The sequence below is a fragment of the Gopherus flavomarginatus genome, chromosome 7 (assembly GCF_025201925.1).
Source record: "Gopherus flavomarginatus isolate rGopFla2 chromosome 7, rGopFla2.mat.asm, whole genome shotgun sequence".
Lineage (NCBI taxonomy): Eukaryota > Metazoa > Chordata > Testudines > Testudinidae > Gopherus > Gopherus flavomarginatus.
The window spans coordinates 72031863-72059341 of NC_066623.1; the positions used below are offsets into that span (position 1 = coordinate 72031863).

Genomic DNA, 27479 nt, shown 5'->3' on the forward strand with positions numbered 1-27479 from the left:
GCCTTTGAAAAGACGAGAGAACTATGTTTGCAAACATAAAATGAAATGTAAAATATCCTACAAATATTCATGAGCACCCAGGAGGTACTTAACTGTTGTATGATAGAAGACACCTAACTAGGACGTCTTAGCTTTATTTTATTTTGTTTTGTTTTATTTTTAAGTCCTGTTCTATTTCCCAGGAACGTTGGTGGTATCTTGACTATTGTATTTTTGTCTCTTTCTCTTTAGGAGTAAATAGCCCCCAAATATTCCTGATTAAGTTTTCCATTGACCACTTTGTGTTTCCAACAAACAGCCCTCCGACAAGTACCTGACAAATATCTTTAAGATCGAGATGGCTCCTTTCCTACCTACCTCCCCTCAAATATGATGTGCGAGCTGGGTTATTTGTAGGCAATGATTGGACATTTAGCTATCATGATGTTATCTGAGAACTCCAAGATGGATATTCCATCTTAGAAAAAGGACAGGAGAGGGGATATGGTTACCCTTAGCTGTTGTAATAAGCCGAAAGATTTCCCTTCCCCTCCTCGTTTGTGGATTGTGGAGCACCCGAGTCTACTTAAACTGGAAAGTATTGTCAGTTGTTTGGTTGTCCCAGTTTGGTCCACTTCAGCTTTGGTTTAACGAAATGGCTTGATACCCATCCTAGAAAGCTCCCTGTGCAGCCTCCCAGATGCTAAGATTTAGATCGTTTGAACGTCAGCGCAGCCTTCTGGTAACATTAAACATCCAAATGGATTTCGTTTGCGTATTAATATCGTTCCTTATGTATTAAGATGGGAGAGCAGAAGTTCAGAGCTAAATTCCATTTGCCTCGTTTTAGTAATTGGATCTAAATGAACACTCACGTCTGGCAAGTAAATAGACTGAAGCCACATTAAACAGAATGTGTACAAATAGCGGAAAGTCCTTGGAATCAACGTTCTAACAGATAGTAAATTAATGTTTAGTGTTATTAGGGGTGTTTAGATAGCCCCATGTATGCATGCAAATACATAGAGGGAGATTTTTATTGCAAGGAAATAGAGGCGTAAAAATCCTAAATGAACTGATCTGCTGCACTTAAAAGTATCCAAAGGTAGAATCTCATCAGTTTTGGGGCTAGGGGAATCAAATGGTAGTTACTATAATTTAAGGATCCACAAGTAACCGGTTCCCCTTGTGTCAACATAGGAGGAGGATCCATCGTTCTTGGTTATCTTATTAGCAGGAGAATTTCCAATGTAAGGTCTAGTTATGTCATCTCCACAGCAATAATAACAATGAAATAAAGCATGACATTATTTAAGCATGACACAGCAAGTAGCTTATTATAAGCCTTGCATATTCCTCTGCCTCTTGCTCCCATTAGGGCGTCGGTAATTGGAAAAGATATATATATGTATAGAGATAGATAGATGATATAGATATTCTAAAGGAAATCATTAGATGGGGAAAATGCATCGAAGGTTCGTTTGGATGCCTTTTGCGTATGGAAAGGGCAATACATCTGGCCATATAAACTGCTGGAGCTCACTTTAGAATGGAATCTCTCTTTTCCCCCTTTCAGTTTTGTGAGAGGAACAACGCTTCTTCCAAAGTAGCTAATGCAGACATAGCCTGGGAATAGCAGCAATACATTGGTCATGGGGCAAGAAAAGGCTCCTTCGAAGTAAGCAGAAAAGATACAGAAGGTGCAGGTGTCCCAAGAAGATTCCAAATAGAACAAGCCCATTGAAGTATACCTTTATCTATCTATCTATTCATGCACACGGCCAATTTCAAGACAGATACAGAGATGCCGTTGCTGTGATTAAAGCTCTTCAGCATTAAGGCTTGTTCTTGCCGTTGGCAGGGCTGGCTTTAGACTCCCTGGTTGTAAGTGGATTCGATGAAAAACTTTTAAAAAACATGTCACCACCATGCATATTATGAAAGCAAAATAGACCTGCGGCTGCTTAATGTCAGTAAGTCAAACTTCGTGTATTTATTTTTTATCACCCGCCCACAAAATACCCATCCTGCAAAAAAGATTGCGACGCTTTTAGTATTATAGCACTTTAATTACTTTCCCTCCTTCACACCTGCTTAATCAGTCACTTCAGATGAGTTGCTGTAACACGAGATCGCGGTATTTACTGCAGGTCCAAGTTAAAATACTATGGGAACTGAAATTAACAAGCCTTCCCCGAATATCACCCCTGAAACTCTGATTTCAAGCGTTCAGCATGACATTTCCATGCATTTTATTATATAAGTCATCTAGCTACTTGTAAGGACCAGAGAGAGCGATATTAAATACACCAGGAGCAGAGCCTTCACCAACCGTGGGATTACTGACGAGATTCCGATCTTAAAGAACATGCTGAAAGTCGTGGCGCGGACAGGAACACTTCAGTGACACGATGCTATTATTTTGTCTGCAGCATGAACTCGGTTCACACCAGCAGCTGTTTGTTGACAACTACCACCACAGCTGCCAGAGTCTAGGCAAACTAGACTAGGGGATTTGCTGAACTGCCAAAGAGAGCATCATCAACCCAAGCCCATTCCTGGCGCTGCACCTTCCTTACACGTGGTGGATTAATTGCTTGCAGACACTTACAGATTTTTGTCCATGACTGTACCACAGAAGCGTTATTTCTGACTTCGTAAGATCATCAGCATTCTTTGCTGTTTCGAATAAAGACTCATGTTGGCTACAGACACTAAATGGCCACGTTGCTTAGGAGAGAGGAGAAGAAACTGTCACTGAGGGTGAGGGAGTCATCTAGCATTCCTGACCCAGAACTAACTGCCCCCGCCGTTAGGATTCTCACCGAAAACCCATCTCCAGAAAAACATTCTGTAAATAATTGGTGAGACAGACGCGTGTACTGCTCTCCCCTAGGCTCATGGTTGAAACCCCTGGGCTTCTGGCCGTGCTGGGTTTCGCATGGCCCTGTAAGGAGAATGACTCTTAAAAATTACTCTCAGGTCCATATTTTTTCTATTGTTTTGAGTCAGTGGATCGTTTGTCATCCGTGCCCTCACCTAAGAAACAATGATTCCAATTCTACTTGGCATCTGATTTTATTCTAATAGGTTAAATTGGATTCAGTTTTACAATTATCCGAGGTTTGGCTGCCTTGTATTGTATGACAACTCCCCATTTCATCGGTTTTGGCAATGCGAGGTTATTCCGTACATCATATCACATCCTATCAGGCTGAAGTTTGCTGTTTAGAGAATCCATTCGAGAGGGGTTCTTTTTATGAAAGTGGGAAGGGTCGATACATTCCAGGGCTGGGTCGGTACGATTTTCAAAAAAAGTACAGAGATGGCCCCAACACAGAGGAGTTGCTGCTCAGCTGTGAATAGGAACAGAGCGAAATGATGGCATGATGGGGAAATAGTGCAGTATTTTAACAGCCCTCCAGTCCTTGCCGCCTTTTTTTTTAAAAAACAAACCCCTAATATGTTATTTGCTTTACTAGGTTTATTTACAACTAGCTCCTCATTAGCACCTCACCTGATTACTGAGGCGGGAAAGCTACGTCAGGAGAGATGACTGAGGGAGCTATACCAAAAAAATCCAGCAAACCAGCTACTTTTGGGAGGTGAGGTTTCTTTTTTTTTCATGCTTTTTTGTTTATTTGTTCTGTTTAAAACACATTTGGAGGAGTAAACACGAAAGTAAAGGACAGGTATAAAGTGTCTGTCGGTGAGAGGTCAGAGGTTAGAAATTCACGTCAATTCTGTGGTAGAGGCTGTGGCGTGAGGCAGGGAAAGGGAAAATATCTTTCCACCAAGCGGCTTGTTGATTTTAATTAACACAGGGATTCTCTGCTAGAAACAAGGAACAACCTCCATCTACTGGCTAGATCATTACGTCTCGTCTCCTTCCAAAACCCATTCCTCACTCATTAAGAAGGGAACAGGTCTTAAGGTAAGATCCTGCCTGAGTCTTTGCTAAGAATACAACTATTTAGACCTCACGGATGTCATTTGCTTGCTTTTTTTTTTTTTTTTTTTTTTTTTTTGAGCGGCACAGAATGGGCTTTTCCCCAGGTGTATTCGCAGGCGACATTTGGTGCATATGAGTGTGTTTTAATCTAGAAATAGCAGCCTTCGAAGACTGAGCCATTCTTTTTAATAAAAGAGCGGCTGGAAGGGGGGAGGCTGTTTTGGAGTGGGTTTTTTTTTTTGTTTTTCTGGGAGGGGGGAGCTTCTTTACCAAATACACTAAAATATGACTAGTTCCCTGGGAAGCTTCGTGTGTCCTTGTTCTGATCACAACCAGGGTGCAAATACAAGGTTCATAGAAAACAATTAACAAGCTAACAGTTCTGAACTGCTCAACACAGTTCGGTGCTAGACTATAATCTTGCTTTTGGATGTGTGTTTATGTGTTTGCGGTTACTCCCCATTTGGCTATGTGTTTCGTATTACTGCGCCGCATTATTTGTAATTAAAATAACCTCTCCTCAAGCCAATCAAATACGTACACATTTCCAGGTTACTGGGAGATACACGCACTTTGCTCTGGCTGGGTTTTTTCCTCCAGTTGTTCTTTAGATAAAGATAATCGGTGTTTGTGTTACTCCGAGACTAAGAGCCACCGTACAGCCAGCCTGGGAAAGAGAGGCTGATTTTGTGAATCTCTGAGATTGTAATCATCAGCTTTCTCCATTTCTGTTTCATTCGAAAGTTGCCCGCAGAATATTTATGGGAATTCGAGCAGACTTCTCCTGACAGAAAAAAGGTGGGGCTGGCAGAGGAGAGACTATTTCTGATATCGAAGAGGATATTTACACGACAGTATTGTTTCCTTAAAATGCAATTCATTTACACGCTGAAGCAGCTATATCTGAGCCCACTGCAGAAGGAATGTAACAACGTTCAGATTTTCCTCCTTTGTGCCCAAAGTACTTGTATTAGCCGCGGATTTTGTGGGGTGATTAAATTGATCGTTAAAAGCATTTATCCCATCACTAGCTTCTAGAGCAGAAAACAGCATTAGGATTTGAAAATAGATTTCACTGTTGCCACCGCACTCGAAGGCACCAGGATCAATGGTACTGCTGCTTCGAGAGGGTTGTTTGTTAATTTCACTTCATTTTCCGAGTCAATTAAATTGGAAATTACGGAACAGTTCGGGCATGTGAAAGAGGCGGCATGTAGATTGCTGGGTTTTGTGTCTGTGGTCAGTTGTCCGACCCCTGATCCGGCTCGCCAGAGTAGCACTAAGCAGCCCGACACACCCTCTGGCATTGCCACTGTGCCATTCTCCCCAGATAAGCAAACGCTCGATTTAAGGTAGACTAGGCAAAACCTCCTCTGCTTAAAGAACCCGCCTGCTTGAATACCCTCCCCCTTCTTCTAATTATTATTTGTCAGTTATTAGTTTGTATGTAGACCTTGTCCTAAATCCTCAGAACTAGACACAAGATCCATTCACGCTTTAGCAGGTTTAAGGCAGTAGCCCGTGGCAAAAAGATTACGGTCTCGATAGCAAAACGGATCCAAATGATCGCATTCGCACGCAGGAAATCTGCCCTGGGCGCATGCTAATTGCAAAGCTGGAATTGGTTTCAGCCGTCGCAGGGAAGGTTCCATGGAAGCGCTGAAGCGGAGGCGCGTTTTGTGACCACTGCAAAGCGTTCAGTGTCGCGATACAGAGACAGGGCAACATTTTACCTGCCGGGATGATCTCAAAAACAAGAGCATCCGTCTCACCCCTTTAGTCCGGGAGTCCGAGCCGCACCCTGTCTCTGTCTTTGTAAGGGAAAATCTGAAATCGCATAGCACGAGCTGAATGGAGCCTGGATATTACTCAGCGTCATTGTATCCTTCCTAAAATGCCATTGATAGAGAGATTGGGTGGGTGAGGCCGTGTGAAATGAGAAACCAAATTCAGAATCAGTGGGGCACTGGTATAAATCGATTCCAAGAGGAGAATCGTTCGATTGGATGTGACATTTCCTATCGGATTAGTTTTAAATGATGAATTCTCTCTCCCGTCCGACCAAACCAGCAAAACTCCTCCAGGAGCCAGCTGTCTGTCGCCCACCAACCTGCCCGAGAGCAGCAGAGTTACAATGTACAAAGAGAAATGAAATCTTAAGAATATTGAAACAGATTTACCTTGGTCTACTACGGGCCTTTTGGAAACGAAGAAGTCACGTTTGATGCTAGCAATAAAGTTTTAGTGTCGCTCTAGGTCAGGAGTGGTCTGTCAACATTAGGATGTTAACGAGAAAAAGTTTAAGAACCCCCTGGCCTTTGCTGGACCAGCAGCAGCAGCAGCTAGTGTATCCTTCACCGTAGCTGATGGAGCAGAAAGAAAGGACTCTAATTAATTAAGTGCGCCCAGTTGTAAGGGGTTTAGTCACTTCTGAGTTTTGTTATGGGATCTACCCAATTATTCCTAGTAGCGCCACTGAGCTAACATAGTGATAGAAATGTAACAAATGATTTTTGGTTGGTTGGTCTCTCTCTCAAACGCCCTGGCTGGCTCGGAAGCTTTCCCTCTGCACCTGCAAGTTTTTCATTGAACCCAGCAAAAAGCCATTAGCAGAGAAAATGGGGAGGAAAAGGGGAGAGAGCGCTTCAACTTTTCAAGAGCACTTTGCCTGAAAGCGCCCGGGAGCTGCTATTGTAAACCCCGCTTCCTGTGGGGCGGGCTGGCAAGGAGAGAAGGCAAGAAGAAGCCACTTTCGGATGAGTGACGTGGTGGAGGGAAACCTGCAGCTCATTGTACTCGTTTCTGGGCACGGAGACTAGCCTTTATTTTCAGTGCGGTCCCAGAGGTGCGGTCGCACCAAACCACACCTCTCTAGGCTCCGGGCACAGGCGATGAGTTTGCTCGGTCTCAGCCTCAGGCAAACGGGCAGCGAACAGCAACACACAGGACAGGGCTCGAGCGGTCCCGGCTGAGGAGAGAAACAAACACATATCGGATTAGAGTCCCCTCCACGCTGAGTCCGGGGTGATTTTGAGCACGTATCTATTCCAAACGCAAGCGACTTACTCTCTGGCAAACAGGGCCTTGCGGGGCAATCCTGATGGTTCTCATAAACCCGAAAACACTGGGAAGCCAGCTAGTTGGGGCATGGTTTGTTCCCGCTGCTACATGAATATTTGGAAGGGCATAAAAAAACACGTTAGGCAAAGAGGAATTAGCTAGATTTACAGTGATAACGGGGATATTTATATCATCCATCTGTTTAGAATAGATTTTTAATCATTTCCCAAACAGCTCTGCACCACAATGCACTACACACCATTTATATATGCGCGAACACCTGTAATCTCTCGAATAGGTGTGCGCACATGTATCCACACACACTCTCTGTAAACGGTTTAAATCTCTTCTATGTGGAGAGTAGAGTTCGTCCTCTTCCTTTAAGCCATTAACCGCCTCCTCTTTCATTACAATTGTTATAATTAGGCAGCAAAGCCGTTGCTTCTGAATTCCTTTCCTAAAGCTTCATCTACCCACATTTGCTGTGCAATCTTGGCTTGTATCCCCCCCAACTGTTTTTTCTTGGGGGGGCAAAGTAGGTGGAGAGGCAACTTTTTCATTTTCTGGCCTGGTTTGCGCAGCGCGGCAATAAATAAATAAATAAATACATTTAAAGTTTAGAAATTCCACTGCAAACAACACCCGCAGCCCGGATTGAATCGCCTTGTTTACCTTCCTTGTGGTTTGTTGTGCTAATTGACTTGTTTTCTCCAAGGAGAACCCACCCCTTTGAACATCCCCACTCCCCCTTTTATTTCCAGGCGTTGACTGCTTTTCAGGAAACTGCTATTTGGGAGAGGAACTACCCATTTTTAAGGAAGAATCCCTGACCCTTTTGTGTCTGCCGTATCGTGTTATAGGCATTACTCTTCTATTTAAAAAAAAAATTGATTTCCATCCAAAAGGGCTAATTACATTACTTACAGTAAATAGCAGCCCTGCTGTCCAGGGTCTAGTGTGCCAACCGAGAAAAAAATACCGGCTTATTTCACTTGATTGGCTCCATCTTTGTGTGAAATTGTGTTTTATGAGCTGTATTCTGGCACTGGGAGGAATGTAGCAACACTCAATCTGCGAATAACATTCATTTCAGCTACTTGGGGCGAAAGAGAAGGGCGGATTTGGGGGTTACATGGGCGGGGGCGGAGACGCCGGGAGTCTCTGTTCGAAAGGAAATGGGGGCTGGAGGGGGTATTTTCACGAGTCGTGCTGGAGTTTAGGGCGGAAGGCCACTGAAGGAGCCAGGGGAGAAGAACTGCCGCCAGGCAGATCCTGCAGCGGGGATTGAGGTGTCAGGAAACAGCCTGCAGCTGTTGCAGAGAAAGGCAAGGCGGAGAATGGTGTGAAAAGTAAGTGGGGAGAAGCGAGAGCTGGCCCAGCCTGACTGTCCCACCCAGCCCTGCACACAGCGCTCGCTGGCACCGGCGCAGCCAGCTGAAATCTCCGCTTCTCCCCGGAGTGTAGTGCGCGGCGCAGAGCTGCAGCTGGGGAATGGTTCCAGGGGGGGCTTCCTCCCTGCCCCATAACTCCCCCCCCTCAGCTCACGGGACAAGGTGGGGCTGCGGCTGGGGTTTGCTTGCACTGTGAGGCTGAGGGCGAAGGACTGGGGTCAGCGCCCGGCTGGACTTTAACAGGGCTGGAAGTTTGAACTTCACCTGGGGCGGATGCTGGGGGGTGACTCATACCCCTGCGGCTGGACAGGAGCAAGGTGCCTGGCGCTATCCCCAGCATGCAATCTCTGCCCAGAGTCTGCGGTTACGTCTTCCACGTGGAGGCCTGGGTCCACCCGACACGAGCGGGGCTAATTACCCAGCATCATTTCCATGGACACAGTAACTGAGGGGAGCTTAATGCCATTTGGTTAATTACACTGCTGGCAAGGTCCAACCTCTCCCCACGATAGTAACCTCCACCTACGCTCACAAAGGTGTTTTTCACATTGTCCTGCCGCCACCAAAGGGCCTAAATGGGGGTGAATCTGGGGTCTGTAGGCGGCCTTGGCCATTCAGCACCATCAAGGGAGACAATAAACACTGCAAGATCCTGCACTTCTATGGGCAAAGCTGGAGGGGGGAGGCGAGATGGGAGAGACCCGCCAAAACAGTCCAATAGGTACTTCTCAGCTCACCAACCCTGCACAGGATGCTCTGAATTTCCCTTGTCCCTGTAACCTCCGTTTCCTCTCTCTCTCTCTCTCTCCCCCTCTCTCTGTGTTTGGTGTGGGGTAGGGGTATAGATCCCACCTCACCCACCATCCCCAACTGGCATGTTTGTCACTGCTTGCCCATCACCGGGGGTTGAGAGGAGGATGACAGGTCTTTGTTGTCTGAATAAAAATCAGTAGCAGCTCTAGGGAGAGAACTCCTCCTACTAAATTATCAAAAATGGGCTGGCTTTAGTCTCTTAACAAATTGGACAGAGCTCCGGAAAGCAGCAGTCCCAAATCCAACCTACAGGCACTGGGAACTTTAAAGCAACCAGGGACTGCTGAAAATAGCACTTCTTTTTGCTTTCTTTGTGTTCAAAACTATTTCCTTTCCCGGCCGATTTGGCTGCCCCTAGTTCCAAGTCTCTTCAGTCAGGAGCCCCCGCTCTCCAGCGCAGTGACAGATTCTCCTGCTTGGTTTTTTGTTTTGTTTTTTGTTATTCTTATTGTATTATTTTTCTTCTCCCCCTTGTTTGTTTTCTGCACATCTTCAGGAAGCCTTCGGTTCTTGTGCAAAGAGAAGCCACTATTGCAATCTCCCTCTGCCTGCTCCGTGCGCCTTGGTGTAGACATTTTGGATGATCTAAAGACTCTGGGGTCTGTATATGGAAATAGTGGGGTGCAGAGCGGAAGAAAATACTTGTCCTTTCCGTCCCCCAGCCATGCTTTTCCACGGGATCTCCGGAGGCCACATCCAAGGAATCATGGAGGAGATGGAGAGGAGATCCAAGACCGAGTCCCGCCTGGCCAAAGGCGGACAGATGAACGGCCGGGAAACGGTAAGAAAGAAGCAAGCACCCCTTTAAAGGGAATCACTGCAAGATACGAGCCTGCACCCTGATAGACACAGTCTGTGGGAAGAGAGAGACTCTGCTTTCCTCCCTCCCCCATTCCCTTATGCCCCTTAAGTTTAGAAACATTTCTGAGGCTCAAGTTAATCACCAATCGCTCTCTAATGGAGTCTGTTATGCTGGGAGGCTGAGCCATGCATTCGTCTAATATTTGGGTGTATGTGTGTGTGCGCGCGCTCAACTGAGTCATAAGAGGGAAAATATTTTAAGTTTCATAAGAGGGACACGTTTTAACTCATTACAGCGAAGCAGACCTCTCACTGTTGCATAGTTTGCAGTGGGAGCTTTGCTTTCTCGGTTATCAAGGGGCTACGGGCCGGGTTTTGAAAAGGTGTATTTTACCCTTAGCAGCCCTGGCACTTTCCAGACTGGATTGTAGAAATCTTCGCTACAAAATAGTTTGTTTTCTTCGGGGTGAGGGGCGGTGTTTTAAGTAAAAATGTCGCTTTAATGTCTGAAAAGGGAGCAGCCCCGCTGAATATTATTTCTTACGATACATTGTCTGGAAATAATCTGTCTTTTCTTAGCAAACGAGTTGTAACCTTGGCATCCCACGTCTGGAGAAACGGTCCCCTAGCTTCATGAAATAGCTGCTGCCTTTCTCCTGCTTGTAGGACTTTCGTTGAGCACTAGAACACAGAGTAATGGCCTGGGGAACTGCTCTACGGAGCTATTGGTTTTCCCCCTTCCCCTGTTAAATAAACTCCTGAGGGTTTTACAGTGTTAATTCAACTCATTCCCCCAGTTGTCACAAAAGGGGGAAAACATTGAATTGCGTTTGCATTTTCAGCTAAAAAGAATTCGGTGATAAAAACAGATGAATTTTTTACTTTTCATAAAACAACAAAACAAAACAAAACCCAGCTATTTTAAGTTTACGTTTGGGGGGTTATTCTGGTATGTACACTATCCCTCCATCTCCATTTCTTATTACTGGGATTTCTTATGGAAAACAGGCCAACAGAAATTTGAAAAGATTTATTAATGAAAGGAAAAGTCAATAATTTTAAGGGAGGAAACCCTCCCTGTGCATTCTTTTCATGAGGATCACTCTCCAACATTTTGATTGTTCTCAATTAATTCTTCACGGACTATTTCCCTTTCATTTCTGCTTTAAGAGGCCTATTTGCATTTAGAGGAGGGATTTTAAATAGTTTAAGCTGTATTCAAATTTAACAGGAATTCGAATTGGGAGTGTCTCCACTGATGCAAATTTCCAGGGCAGCAAGGCGATATTTTCCTACTCGTAAAATACTCGGTAGTCTGGATTTCCTAGCGCCAAACGGTGCAATTTTAAAGCTAACGGGGAAGATACATCCAACTCTGTAACTTCCCCAGGACTAGAAAACAATCAGGTCTCGTTTTCTAGTGAGGCCTAATCACCGGGCTACAGGTACCGAAATGAAATTACATCATTAGAGAAGGCTCAACGGGATAAACAGCCAAGTCATGTCCTAGTAAATACATCCCTAGGGGAGATGGTCTGGCCCCTTCAAAGGCCAGCGCAAATGCAGCCAGTTCGGTTCGGAACAGCTGGGGGTTCTTTCTGTGAGACCAGTCTTTGGTTCTTGCAGCAGTCCCAGTGCAAGAATCACACCGCCCGCTTGTCTTGATTTTTTTTCTCATCCACTTTTGTGTGGTTGTTTTGCAGAACATGCCCCCAATGAGCCCCGAGAAGCCTGCTTTGTGTGCTGGTTGTGGAGGGAAGATCTCAGACAGATATTACCTGCTGGCTGTTGACAAACAATGGCACCTCAGGTGTCTCAAATGCTGTGAATGTAAACTGGCTTTGGAGTCAGAACTCACCTGCTTTGCCAAGGACGGCAGTATTTACTGCAAGGAGGATTATTACAGGTACAGCACTCAGTCCCTACCGCTTCAAATGCACATCCCTTCCCAGAACAGCAGCGGCCAAACCTCTCATCTCCAGCTAGGGATAGCTTCTTATCGGCAGAGACTTCTCATTTATATACACGTGGCTTTAGGGCAATTGCATCAAATGTGCCCCCTTTGTAAATCTCGCACGTGGAAAATACGGATCGACATTTTCAAGAGGCACAAAGTTAAAGCATGTTACGGTATAAACAACAACAGGAGATAGTCAGTTTCCCACTGGTCTAAGTGCTGTGGGATCTCTGCCTAAATTTCAAACAAATGTTTCCCTGTAGCTGTAGTGTGTATATTCATTTCCCGTTTCCCAAGAGCAAGGGTCCCCTTCCTGAACTGGCTAGGTATCTAAGCTAATGGCAACGCTCTGCTTTGGAGAGACGCTGTAAAGAATAGCAGAGACAGCTCTTATTGATACAACAAACCATCCGTTCTGCTAAATCAAATCAACTCCTTGCAGCTCAAGACTAGGTTTTTAATTGTCATCGGTCAGTGGCTCTAGACAGGCAGGATTCCAGCAGAGCGCAGTTTTGTGGCTTGCTTGATTTGTTTTGATTTTCCCCCAGCCCCCGTGCCCCGTTCTCCCTCCCTCCCAGGCTCTCAGTCTGGTTTACGGTTTAAGGAACGAAAGGGAAGTGAGAACAAGTTTTCCCTCAATGCTGCTTATTTATCTTCATTAACGCCAGTCGAGATGTTGTAAAATAAATAAAATAAAATCCAGGCAGAGAGGTCAGTTTCCTGAGACAATTAAAGTGGACTATTTCTGGCCCATTCTGGTTTTCTCATACACAGAATTTCTAACAAGCCCGAAGAGTTTACATTAGCCGGGGCAGAGGCTTCAGGAGAGGCCTACGTGAAGGCCGTTCTCTGAAGGTTGGGTAGAAACGGGTCCAGCTGCAAGATTTGGGAGCAAATATTTTTAGGCTCTCAGTTCAGGAGCAGAAAGGAGGGTGGGGTGCGTGATTCAAGTCAGGGGGGCTGGGCAGCACCTGGGGGCTGGGCAGTACCGAGCATCTTCCTGGTTGATGCCCACGTTTCTGTTTCCTTCAGAAGGTTCTCCGTGCAGAGATGTGCCCGCTGCCACCTTGGGATCTCAGCCTCTGAAATGGTCATGAGAGCCAGGGAGTCGGTTTATCACTTGAGCTGCTTCACCTGCACCACCTGCAACAAGACTCTGACCACAGGCGATCACTTTGGCATGAAGGACAACCTGGTTTACTGCAGGGCCCATTTCGAGACCCTTTTGCAGGGTGAATACCCGCCTCAGCTGAGCTACACTGAGCTGGCTGCCAAGAGCGGAGGGCTGGCACTGCCTTACTTCAATGGCACTGGCACAGTCCAGAAAGGGAGGCCCAGGAAGAGAAAAAGCCCAGCTCTAGGAGTGGACATCGTCAGTTACAACTCAGGTGAGAACAGCGCCCTGAACCTTTCACTCCACAGAAAGGGGCCTTCTCAGACTCCCCTCCCCAGCCAGGCCAAATCCCAGTTAACCACTGGAAATCAAACAAATAGTGCTCTGAGGGTTGGAGCATTTGCAGGAAAGCGAACAGAAGCCCTTCTGAAAAGCTGTCTTCCTCTATTAATGTCAAATACCCAGGCAGTCACTTCTCACGGTGAAGACAACACCCCCACTCCCACCCCCAAACCCAGCCCTATAGCTCTGTAGGAATGCAGGAGAGGTGGTTGCTTTGATTGTCTCAAAATCAAACCCTCCATCACTCGGGCCCCAATTCAGGGTCATCTAAACTGATTAACAGAAAATAAATCTGGAGGAAATATGTCTGATTTCCCTTGGCCCGCAGGCCTGCATGTGAATCCGTAGGTACTGTACTGATATTGTAATTCATTCCTCAGGCTGAATAGTTTCCTATTTTGCTGGCACTTTTTTTTTTTTACCCTCTCCTCCACCAGCAGCCCCCTGCAGCGGGGCAATAACAAGTAGCGTATCTGCTTCGTTCACAATGAAAGGAAGGGACAACAGCTGAGCTGAAACAGCGTTATTACTCGAAACGCTTTTAACCTTAGTACCTTGTCATCCAAACATCAGAAAGCGCCACGGGCCCGAATTAAAGAATTTCAGGCAAGTCACACGGAGTTTCACTAACCTGCAGACGAACGAATTAACCGAATTTAGACCGAATTAAAAAATAACCGATCCCAAACGAATGTTTTTACCGAGTTTCGATTTATTCATGACATTGCCCTGTAACACGGAAAGAAAGGTGTGTGTTGGGTGTGGGGGTGTTACAGTGAGCAGCTCTGTGTTTTCCTGTGTAGGCAGCAAGACTTTCAACTCCCAGTTAAGCTGGGGGACGGAATTCAGGGCGGTGATCTGCAGTTGGGCTGGGAAAGGCGCCTATGGATGGTGTGTCCATGTCCTGTAAGGGGGCGAGGGATGCTCGAGGACTCACAACTTGGTTCAATGAAGCAAAGCGCTCTGAAGTGGTCACCGCGGAGGGGTGCACAGAAAAGGGGACCTGTCTATTTCAGTTTGAAGAAACTGCTCTGCGCTCCATAAAAACGCATCAACTCCGGCCTGGAATTCCGTCCCCAAGTTCAACCCATTTTCACTGAGACACAAAGATTCCCCCCTTCCCCCCCACCAGCACAAACCCCAGTCCTCCCTGGGCAGGCACTTCTCTTTGGGGCTGTTTGTGAAGAGGGCTTCAGTGTGGAACTGCTTAGCTGTGCGAGGCTATTTCAGCTCCTCTGATGCGTGGATCTTGGAGCCAGGGCAATCAGTGCATTAATTGTTCTTTGTTAATTGAAGATGACATTGGAATCCCTGGCCACTGAGCAGTCCCTAATCAATTATCTACAGGGTATGAGGAAGGGGACCCTGTAGCCCAGTCACTCACTGGATTGAGAGCCAGGAATTCAGTTGTGGATCCATGTTATTCCTTATTCGCAACAATTGTCCGAGCTCCTCCAGACCCCTAGAAACCAAACGTTTAGAAGTCATTCACTGTGATAATTAGGCTCGCAAGCTTGGGGAGAGGCGAACAAAAATTGGCTACAGAGAAAAACCCTTTGAACGCTAATGTGGGGCGCAGTGAAACGCATTTTTTAAGGCAAATGTGGTGTTTGCGTTTGTTTGTTAGGCTAAAAAGTCTTTTCCTTCTTTCTCCCCTTCGTCCCCAGATAGTTAGACGGGCCCCTCTCTGCAAAGGAGGTTAAAGAGCCGCATCTAGGACTAGGAGACAAAATGTAGCTTACACAAACGGCAACGCAGAGTTTACACGGGGAAATGTCCGAGTAAAGCTAAGCTACTTCTGACCGACTTCTTTCAAGTCAAGATCAGCCAACTTAATTTTTGTAGCTTTAGCATGTCATTTTTGGGGGGGAGCGTGGGAAGGGGGATACTATGAATACCCAGTGCTGGCACGTGATCTGGAGAAAGTACATTTTACAACTAAACTAAAGACGGTCTAGAGCTGATAATTCCAACCATTGACCAATTTAACACTCAAGAAAGCCGCAAAATGACATGAAATAGATATAATTGTTATTTGAAAGGAAAAAAACCCTCTGCAGTAGGCAGCCATTTAAAAAAAAACATTTTTCCTCGTCCGCCTTTGGCTTCAGGTTTGAGAACTATTCTTTTATGTAATTGTCTCCAAAGGGAAACGAATCTAAATAGAACAAACATACAGGATTCAAAGGGAGAATTTAGAGTAATCGGAAAAGTGGATCAGAGATCGGGTGTTTAAACACTTACACTTTCCCAAAGCAGGAAACAGTTTAAAAGGCAGTATGGTAGGGTATCTTTCTCTCAGATATTAGCCACAACATGTGCTGTCCTTTTGCATATGTAATTAACGGTTTAGCTAGAAACCCGGGTACTGATTCTCTAATTTAATTCAACACAACAGGATAGAAAGGATGGAGTGAAAGTCTTTTGTCAGGCACGATGGATTTAGTTTTAAAAAACCTCACCAAATATCACTTTCAATTGTATGTGGCAGGGCAGCAAAAGGTGTTTTCCTTTTGGTGGTATTTAATTAATTCTGTACGAAAGAAAGCCAGTGAGTTTTTCCAGCTCTAAAATATTGCAATTCCAAGTCTGTTCCTACTTTCAAACTCCAACATGTTCGAACTGCTAAGTGAATGTGTTAGTGACCCCTAGTGGCATCTGTAGGCAGGCGTATTCCTCAGGTAAAAGCTGAAAACTCGTTAAAGAACTGTGTTTATCAGAACCCTGATCGTTACTAAAGCCAAAATATTTGTCTTTAGACCCGTTTAACTGCAGTTTTACACCCTGATAGGTTCCTGAACACGGACACTAGTGATCAGTGATTGTTTTGTCTCTTAGCTGCAGTTCACTGTGAAAACATATCTGAACAGCAGAACATAACTTAAACCTATTTGTGCTAAAACTTACCAAGCTTCGGACTGCACTCTGCAGCCAAGCAAAGGAACCCATTTGTTGTGTTAAAAGCTGGATTGTAACTTACCATGTAAAAGAATCTGAAGAGGGGCATTAACTTACCTTTCCAATAAATCAAGATGCTTTCCTAATCAAAACGCATATATCATCCTATTCATACTGCAAGGCGAAGGACATTATGGAAACAACCCAAACTTCTAAAAAATTGAATTAAGTGTGTTGCTAGCCCTGATGCAGCAAACAATCTGACCATACAATGGAAAAAAAGTTTATTCTCAAACAAGGTTATATGAATCTTGCTTAGATTATGTGTGTACGTATGTGTATATATTTTATATATTCACACACACACAAAAAGAGAGGATAGTGTTGTGGCTAGGCACTGGAGTAGGCTCTAGGAGAACTGGGTTTTGTTCTTGGCTCTGACACAGTCCTCTTTTGTGACCTCGGATGAATCACTTAATCTCTTTGTTTCTCTGTTCTTCAGCTACAGACTGGAGACCTAACAATACTTCAGAGGGTTATGATGCTAACACCATTAATATTGGTGAGGGGCTTAAGTACTATAGTGATAAGTGCCCTATAAATAATGTACTTCATCCATATTAGCTACTATATGTTAGAAATAATTTCTATTTTGAGAGCAACTGTGTTGAACAATTGTCCAATGGACAGAAAGGTCATCAAATCTGAACAGTGTAAGTTATCTCAAAATGAAGGCAATTTTTCTTTCCCTAGGGCAATATTTTCCACAACTATTGCTCAAGAGCTCAATCTCTGATGGTGTGTAAATGTAATAATTATGCAAAGTGTATTTGGTAAGATCTTGGCAGTGGGAAGTGTATTGTGCTGGCCACTAAAAAAAAGGTGGTGCAAAGAAATATGCAGTAATGTATTGCCTGAATTTGAGCTGTCAATAGTTTGTCAGGCAATAAAGTAGCATTTTAAGCCATATGATGCTATTTCAGCCACTTAGAGAAGCCACTTAGAGAACAGACTCGTGTAATTATTATATAAATTGGGATTGTCAAAGGCACCTGACATAGTTATGAGCCCATGTCCTATTGACTTAGGCACCTTGGAAAAGCCAAGCTATGATAAATAAATAAATGCTCAGAAACCATGGTGACAAATGAGCTACAAGAGGCTAGCTAGGCTAGCCAGTCAGATAAACAGGCATTGTTGTTGCATAACTTGAATGCTTTAATAAAGAATGGCCTGCAAGTGGCTAAAATAACTTCTTAGGGCAAAATTTTGATTTCCTTGTTCACCATGAATAGTATTTTACTGCTCAAACAGTCCCATTGAAGGCAGTAGGATTGCATGTGGAATAAAATGTTATTCAGCAAGAGTACAAATATTGGAAACTTGATCCTAAGTTACTTTCAAGGTAATTTCCACTTTCAGATGGTTTCAGAGCTATCAGTTTATTTTTGTTGAAAATAGATACTACTATAATTGCAGCTAGAATCTCTTCCATTCTGGATGAGCATTCACCTGATCCTTTGTTTATGTGTTGTGCAGCTACCATATGTAACTGTTGACTCATCTGTTAATTCAGTAGGGAGCAAAGCTCTGAGAAGACTTGAGCTTTTTATTTTTGGGGTAGTTGAAAGTTGTTTTACCTCTTTTTAGCATTGCAAGTCTCAGAGGCTCTACTGACTGATGCAATGCAAAGTGCTGTGTGCTTTTCATATTGGTGGTCTTGGAGGTGAACTAGAAGTTGGCTAAAACTAGTTAATAAATCCAACTCTAGGGAAGTAGACTAAAGGAAATTCAAATGAAGGATTAATGAAGCCTGGGCTAATTTACATGGTACATTCTTAACAAATTTTAAATTAATGTTTTTTAATTCATATTCTTTGTTACGTGACAATCAGATTTGCCCCCTGTGTGATTGTGCTAGCTTTGTAAAATATAATCCTGAGAGTTATCAGATTATTTTTCAGGTCAAAAAGTAAAACATGGATGACTTTGTTATTTTTCTTGGTATTTGTGTCATTCCTGTCCCAAGCATAGGCAGTGACACCATGGTACCCAGCACTACTACTGGCCTGGTTTGCAACTCACACCCATGAGGCAGTAAGCTGTAATATATTTCTCATTCAAAGTCACCTTAACAACTTTACACATCATCAAATCAAGGCATATCTTTAGTTCTGTGATCTAGTAGTTGGCATTCCACAGAATGGTCTATGTAGATGCCAGTCTAGCTGTGGTACCATTGCAGGCACCAACCCCAACACTTTTCATATAAAATTCTAGGCAGAATCCAAATGCATTTATTTTGGGTTTTATCAACAAACAGTTCAGTATTTATACTTGTCATAACAAGCCTTCCCACCTAATGCTTCTTTTTTTGCCTGATGGTGATTTGGGAGGATTCAAAATGTTGGTTTGATCTTTACTCTTCTCTCAAGATAGGGCAGTTTCAATGAGTGAAATTTTAAATGATTCTTTGGAAACGTAATGAAACCCTTCATCACCAGGGGACCTGAAAATTAATGCCAAAGCAGTGAAACTTGGCAGATCTACCCTCAATATACTGTTTCCTTAGCAGGTGTGAGCCTGGGGGATATAATAAATGTAAAGTACAGGAAAAGGCCATCCTCTTCACCTTTATTTCTTAATCTAAATACCCTTCCTATCCATCCAGACACCATATTAGCTTAATCCCCTCTTTCTTCTCCAAAACTAGCGTGTGATTGTGGAAACTTGCCTTAGTTTTATTTACTACAGTATGATGCATGATCACCACCAACTCCTTGTTGTGTCATGTTGTTTACTGATCAGGTTGTAATGAGAATGAGGCAGATCACCTGGACAGAGACCAGCAGCCTTACCCCCCGTCCCAGAAGACTAAGCGCATGCGCACTTCCTTCAAACACCACCAGCTCCGCACCATGAAGTCCTACTTTGCTATCAACCACAATCCAGATGCCAAGGACCTCAAGCAGCTTGCCCAGAAAACGGGCCTGACCAAGAGAGTTCTGCAGGTAAGAAGCCACCATCACAGGCTTAACAAAACTCCCCTCCCCCTGCCAATACAATAGTATCTCCCTTATTTAGGCTGTTATATGTATATCTCTTCTTCTTAGTATAATATTGCTGTGTCCCTAGTGAGTGTGCAGAGAACTTAATGGGTAAAGTACTATATGGCAGGAGTGCCCACTGTATAGCTCACCACCCAAATTCAGCCCACAGAATTCTTAAATATGGTTTGTGATCACCCTCATCCTTGATATGAGGGAACTGTCTCCAGAGACTACAAGTCCCAGTGAGGGAAGAAATGCATCCTGGGACTTGTAGTTTCTATATGGTGATCTCTATATTTAGGAGGTAGAAGCAATCTGCTCCATTTTACACAACTGAGGTGCAGCCTTTGGGCTCCCTTTAAGTTGTTATTGTGGCCCTTGGTTGGGCAAAGTATGGGTTTCCCTGGGATATGGCAAGCAAGCTTTGGCTGATACAGTCCTCCAGGACCAGATTGCTTCCTATTCCGTGTCTATCACTAAAGTCCTCCATAGTAAAGTCAACAGTTAGTCACTCCCCTACCTAAGATACTCCCTCCAAAAATAAGAGTTTTAAAAAATAAATAACTGTAAATTCCCTCTCATTGTGTGCTAGCTCAGTGAAATTAAAGTGAGGTGTGTAGTGCTGTGTGCAGTGTGCAGAGAGAGGGCAGTGATCAAGGCAAAAGGAGAATCTATTTGCATTAATTGCTTGTCCATGCTACATGTCACCTAAAATATTTTAAATGAACCTACAGCTTTACAGGGAAGAGGACAAGGAAACCCATATTAATAAACAGTGCTATAGGGAATGGTGTCATTTCCCCTTTTAAAGTTTTCAGGCTTTAAAAATGGTCACAAAAGTTTACCAGCCCAAGCACAAAATCTTTACTTTACCCATCCTTTACCATGATGACCTAGGACCTAGGTAATGGAACAACACCTCCCACCCTAAGGATATGTTACTTGTCCATCAGAAAAGTTACTCTCCTTGGATGAGTGGGTGAGTAGAGTTCTGCAAGGCTGCTCTAAGGGATCCTCATCGTGGGCTTCAATGTTCCATTTATCAGCATCCACAGTGCTGGACCTAATATACAGATGCCTTTGTATGACAGAAATGATGCAAACTAGTAGTAAACAAAGATGTAGAGTTACTTAGATGATTTGCCAAACAAAAACAAACATAAAAGCAAAAACAAAAACAAAAAGCAAACATCGGTAAAGAAATCAATTGGGATTGGTTTGCAGGTTTGGTTCCAAAACGCAAGAGCCAAATTCAGAAGGAACCTTTTGCGGCAGGAGAATGGGGGTGTCGATAAAGCTGATGGCACGTCACTTCCGGCACCGCCCTCAGCAGACAGCGGCGCTCTCACTCCACCCGGCACTGCGACCACTTTAACAGACCTGACCAATCCCACTATCACTGTAGTGACATCAGTGACCTCTAACTTGGACAGCCACGAATCCGGAAGCCCCTCACAAACTACCTTAACGAACCTTTTCTAACATTTGAGTTTTTTTAATTCTTATTCTTCTTTATTATTATTTACAAGACTCTTTTTTTTTAAACAAACCCACAAAATATTTGGGAAAACAAAAAGCTTGGTGTGTACCATCTGCAGCCACTTGGCAAATGAGTTTGCAGTAATATGTCTCCATTATAAATGAACATATTTTGTCTATAAATTGTATTTGGATTTTTTTTAATTCATCAGACAATTGAAGGGAAAGTTATGAATCATTCTAATAAGTGCCTCTTAAAATTGTATGTTACTTATTTCCAGAATCTTGGGGGGGAAGAGAGGGAGAAGAAAATTATATTCCCACTCTGATAATCCGAGAAAGCCTCTGACAGTTCATTTAAAGCCAATAGTTTGCTGCTCCAGGATTGTATGTGCATTTATGGAGTTTCAGAGTCCTAAGTCTAACTTTATTTTTATAATACATGTTTAAGTTTCATACTATGTATTTTTCACACCTACAGAACAAATTAAATTAGGAATTGGAACAGATAGAGGCATTCCAAGTGTCAATGCTTCTTCTTCTTTTTCTTCTTCTTCCTTCTTCTTCTTCTTTTTTTTTGGGTATAAATATTAGTTATGAGCTTGACCCTGTATTAATTGAGCACCCAAAATTCCCACACAGGTCAATAATCTCAACCCTGCAAGCCATTCATCCATGTGGAATGTCCATTGACACCAGTGGGAGTAGGGCACAGATGGAGGACTTGCAGGATTAGGCTCACTGGGACTGGTGTGTAGGCAAGGACTGCAAGATCAGGCCTTTGGTCTGTGAATTCTGAATTATGCACACCAAAGGCCTTAATCCTGCAAACACTTATGCTCCAGAGTAACTTTACTCACGTAAGGAGGTTCACTGAAGTATACACCAGAAGAACTATTCAAATGAAGAGTCCCATTGATCTCAATGAGTTTTCTCATATGAGTAAGGTTACTCTGTTGCATGACTGTTTGCAGGATTGGGCCACAAGGCTGAATAATTCAATATAAATTTTAGCATTGCCTAGGCAAAATTTCATTTTTTCCCACTCTGCCATAAATGCCACTGATTTTAATTTAAAAAAATGAAAACAATTCACTCTATATGGCCCTGATCCTGCATCATTAAAGCCAATGTGAGATTTGTCATTAACTTTAGTGAGTGTAGGATGAAGTTCTAAATGTATACATATGTTTATTACTAAGGCAATTCTCGATGAATTAAACTTTTTCAGGGAAGATGGAAATAAGCAAAATATAATTTATTAAGATGTTTAAGGAAACTGATTTTAGTACATTATATTCATGCTATTTTGAATTTATTTTAGATGTTTCATGAGATTGTATCAGACACTTTGTTTAATACATGAACTTAAATCTTTAGTACATTAATATTTCTAATATATACTTTAGTTTTTTAACTTTTGTATAAAAGAAAAATGCATTAGAAGAATTCTTATGAAATTTGGAATTGACAGTGGGTAGCTTTGAGGCAGATAAACTCAGAAGACCTTGTGGATGCTGATCTAAATACATTTCCTAGTTTACGATAGCAATTTTTTTCTTTTTCTTTTTCTTTTTTTCTTTTTTCCTCCTTTTAATTAAGCTAAAAGTCTGAATGGTCTGGGCAGTGGTGAATGTTCATTTGTTCCCCTTTATTGTAGTTTAAAACAATTAGATTGTGGAAAGTCTGAGAAACAAAAACAAAAAATACCAGTAAAGATCTACATCTTGTTTTTAGTGGATTGTTAAGAATAACTTTGCACATAGATCCACTTTTTAGACCCCATCAAATCTCTCTTTTGGTGGTGAAAGTGGATATTTAATATATTTTAAAGGTGTCCTCTTTGGCTGTATAAATGTGTGGTTACATATTGACAGTTCACTGCCCACATTAAAGTGCATTATTGTAACTTTTGCTCAGGGTTTTTAGAAAATTAGCACAGAAAAGTAGCTTATTTTTTAAAAAAAAAGATGATGGAAGAGATGTTAACACTGTAATAGAAGAAAGGTGTGTTTGCCATTATATATTTAGCAAGTATGGTTATCATCTTCTGTGGAGCTTAAATCTTGACTTTTCCTATTTCTATTACCTTATGGGCATTTACCACTAACCAGACCAAACAACCTCGGTAAGGCTGAGATCTTTATTAATACACTTTTACAGGTAAAAATATTGATACTTATAAATTTTGTTCTTTGACAGAACAATATATGGTACTATAGATCTACTTTATTAAGTAGACTAATTATAACTCAGTTCTACTATGTGCCTTATGATATAACTTGGGAGTAAGTTTGTGAAAAATCAGGATATATGTGTTGTTTGTTAAATTAACTGTTTTAAGCCCTTTTGACACCTCACTAGTTTTGTACTGTTTTACCTCTTATTTCTGAAACTCTTTTTATGGTGTATCCTGTTAGAGGGGACAAACATGTCATAGAAAGCAGTTGTGCACTCTTTCAGATATAGTTGATAAATTCAATAATCTTATATATTGAGCTTCGTGTTTATAGTACAGTAAGTGGTCTAGCAAAATTGTCCATGTTTCTTTGTTTATTGATAAATGCATTGTATAGAAACTATTTCCCCTAAATATTTATGGACCAAACAATTGTGATATATCCTATTAAATTTGTGTGAATAAATCATTTTGGATCCAAGGAGTTTTATTTCCCATCAGTTTTTTTTTTAATTTAAGTCTACCTGTATCTATGTGTCTCTTTGCATTTTCACTATGAATGGATGAATGAATGAATGGTGTTAAACATGTGAACGCAATCTTATAAATGTGATTTCTTTTTAGGTTTTCACTTTCTTCATAGTAAATGTACTTACCATTGAGGGAGCAACTTAGGTTTTAATTTTTAAATCCCCCCCTTTTTCTTTTGCACCTGAAAAGTAATGCCCCACTGATTTGATATTGCAACCTTATCTTAGGATTTTAAAAATCAGATAACTAGCAGCTACAGTAATTGCATGAAAAATATAACAAACAATTATGATGAAATGAATCAAGATTTAATGCTAGGTATATTGAACACAAACTAGAATTGCAGACCCCTAAAAGCCAGGTTGCTCTGTAGTTTAATAAATTGTCACTATGATTTCTTTCAGGGAGAACAAATCTTGGGGCATTACAGCCAAACATCCCGACGTTTGAAAATTCCCTAAAGTATTAAAAGAAGGGGAAAAGTTTGATCGGAAATCCACTGCAGTGAAGACAAAGACAATATTAGGTTATGATAATCATATATTTAAAAAAATTTTGAGCCAAAAAATTTAAAAAATAAAATAAAAGACTCAAATGTCATTTCCTGAATGTTAACAAAACATATGTTATTTTATGGTGTTTAATTTCAGAACAAAAGACTTAAACAATTTGTGTGATATTAAAAACAAATTTAGAGAAACTGTGTATAAAACCAGAGCAACCTGGCAGCAACCTACCCAGTCCATATTTGAAGACAATTCTTCTTAAAAACAAATTAAAAATCACATTTGTCAAGCACAAGTACTTGTAAAATAAAATCCGAATGCTTTCATTCCACTTGCTTGCTAATGTGTATTAGTCATATCTGTTAAATGGCATATTGTAAATTCAGAGAAAAAACTTTTCACTCATTTAAGATCATAGGGATCAAAACCCAGTAATTTTAGTACAATTGTTTCTGACTTCTTTTTTTTAATAAAACAAAGAAATCTGCATGCACTTTTCCATCTGTCACCAATAGTGTACATTTCTGTATGATGAATTTTCTCTTTGATGTTTCTTGTATAATAAATAGCTTTCATTAATAAACATTTTATTTGATGCAAACATAGTTAACTTTATGTAAACACATAGCTAACTGTTGAAATTAATTTAAACTCATTTTTTGAAAAGAAGCAGTACAGTACATTTCCATCATGTTATATATAGAAAACCAAAAGAATGAGGTGGCAATATTGTTGCAAAGTGTAAAATAATTTCCTTTGGTGTTTAAATTTTTCATTTTCTTCTCTTCGTTTGTTGTGTACAATTGACATATCTAAAACAAAATTAATAATAATTCCATCAGCCTCAACAACAAAACTAACAAAGTAAAATCAGCATAGGAAAGCATATGCAGTATAGTATGCAAAACCATCAATGACTTTTTAGAGTACAAAGGTATAATTTATGGAACCCTGAGACGTTTACATCTTCACTATGCAATGAACAAATTTATTGAACTGTTAAGAAAAGGCTGTCCTAAGAAAGAGCTGATCTTTGCCCATTCCAAATCACAGCTGAGTTTAACAAGCCAACAAGCAAGTGTAAAGATAACCAATTCTTTAGTAATGAGGTTTTATAATTGTTCAAAGGACTATTTGCAGAAAGTTTTTTTTAAACTATATTGCTATTTAGTTATATATTCAAAGCATATGTTAAACAAATTAACATATACGAGACTTGCCAGAAAATCTTTTCATTAAGATGAAATTTTTATTATATAGAAATGAACCCTATGTAAACAATGTAACTTTTATGAATACTGACAGACATTAAATATTTCACTTATGTGTATCCTCAGCATTCTGAATGTTTTCTTAAACGCTCAGTTTTTGAATACTAAAGAGAAAACTCAAACAAGTCCAGTACATATTATTATTAACAACATAACACAAAATTGCACACAGATTACTTCAACAATCTTCTGAAGACCAGTATGTAGAATGTGCAAGCTGCAGTTACTTATCATTTACTAGTGGCAATTATGGTGACTATTGTTTAAGTAACACTTTTACAGTATGTGTTAACATACTGTTGAAAAAAAATTAGCACAGAGGATTTAGTTAAAATCAGCTTGAGAATTTAAACTCTGTTGTGAAATCCTTAAACTATGTTGATGTATGAAGCAACTCAAGGTAAAAAAGCAATGAGTCATATCATATTATACTATTGGTTCTCTCTGCTGTGCTTCGACAAATAATGCAATTACAAAAGTTAAGAAATTGATCTAACCAGTAAGCGACTTCTGAGTGGGGTCAGGTGTGGGATGGAGGGGGAAATCTATCTATTCCCTGTAAAATCTTGTGCAAATCAATGTGTTCATTATCTGTAGTAAATGGATTAACTCCTTTCCCCCATTAATTCTTAGAGCCATACTTTCATTAAAACTCACCCTGAGTGGTTCCAGTTTTCATCTGATTTAAAAGTGGGAGGGGAGAGAAAATGGTGTCAGCTAAAAGCTCTAGGTGAAAGCCTGGCTCCATTGAAGTCAATGGCAAAACTTCCAAAGACTTCAGTAGAGCCAAAATTTCACCTGCCCCATCTAACTAGTGCTGTTAGGCGCAGATTCTGCTCACCGATCCATGCTCAGAACTACCATTGACTTCAATGAGTTTTGTACACATGGTGCTATGGCTCTTCTGGAGATTTACATTAGCCCACCTAGATTAGTTCTAAGCAGGACAATACTTGTTTAGTACAGGAAAAGGAGAGCAAGTTAAAATGGTAGGGACTGCAACAGAAGAGGAGGAACCATTGGAAACAAAAAAAGATAGAACACAATATAGATCAGTGTTCCTAAAAACATGGGGTATAGAAAATGAGTTGGGGAGGCTTAATCCAGCTTGTAGTGGACAAGCACCACTATCTCACCATGTTCAGCACTACGTGGTACCCTTGTTCTCAACAGAGAGGCCAGTAGGTCCAAGCCTGCAAAATCTTACTCTGAATTGGTTGCCAGAGAAATTTGCAGGAGCAGGTCAAATGACTGAGAGTCAGATCCATAGCCCACTGAAGTTAATGAAGTCTCCCTCTGACTTGAGTGGGCTTTTGGATCAGGCTATGAATGAACTATGAATTGAGTTATTCTCTTGCTTCTAAAAAAACATTTCCTCCAGAACAAGCTTACAACATATAAGATAGAAGGAGCCACTGAATGCTGTTCTGTGAAGAGGACTTCATTCTTCAGCGTTGCTAATCTAAGCACCCTGCATTATATTGACTTCAGAAATATTTTTCCTCCCCTTGTCCACCCTGCAATAAAGAGCACAAATTCTATTACTGGAATTTCCAGCAGCTACTGAAATGCTGGAGAAATCACTCAGTTATTCTGCAATGTTGAGCAATTCTTCTGGGCTTCTCACATGACACAGCCCTATTAAGAGACATACCTATCTACATACTGCTAGTTTTGCCTTCAGACATTCAGGCACTTCCATACCAATTTAAGTCATTCAGACCCAAAATAAAACTCTTTAGACAAGTACACATTGTAACAAAAGAGAGTCGGCTACAATTTTTCTTTACACTAAAGCTTGTCTTCAGAATAGGTTTTGTGTTAAGGATCGTATTGCTGGATGACTTTTCTTTTTATAGTATTTGACCAAAAAATTAAAATATGTAATGCCCTGAAAAGCATATGTATCTAGACTGCTTTGGCAGATGTTCTTTGTAATGTCTAGAACAGTAACTTATTGCAGTCCTTGAAGTCTGATCTTGCTTATTACTAAAAAGGAGTGTTCTGCTCCACTAGTAAATTACCATTAAACAATTTCAAAGTAAACTCAATTCTAACTTGTATTAAGGCAATTAGTATTAGAAATTATGGGCATTTCTTGGTGAATTCAGTTGTGGTTTTGGGCCAAATGGGCTTCTTTTGTTTATGGGCTTGAG

General features: G+C 41.5%; 1 protein-coding gene across 5 annotated transcripts; it reads left to right on the top strand.

Annotated features, from left to right (window-relative positions):
- The first annotated feature begins 8253 nt into the window (after positions 1-8253).
- On the top strand, positions 8254-25336 carry LHX9 (LIM homeobox 9). Of its 5 annotated transcripts, none has more exons than XM_050961460.1 (6): positions 8254-8340; positions 9692-9976; positions 11700-11902; positions 12986-13341; positions 19116-19318; positions 20582-21175. In XM_050961460.1, exons 2-6 carry the CDS (start codon positions 9803-9805, stop codon positions 20837-20839), a joined length of 1194 nt encoding a protein of 397 aa, XP_050817417.1. In that variant the 5' UTR covers positions 8254-8340; positions 9692-9802; the 3' UTR covers positions 20840-21175. The 5 variants fall into 5 exon arrangements, with proteins under 5 accessions (XP_050817417.1, XP_050817418.1, XP_050817421.1 ...); XM_050961461.1 differs by having other exon boundaries at positions 8278-8331; XM_050961464.1 differs by lacking the exons at positions 8254-8340; positions 20582-21175 and adding an exon at positions 23951-25336 and having other exon boundaries at positions 9424-9976; positions 12989-13341.
- Positions 25337-27479: the final 2143 nt, after the last annotated feature.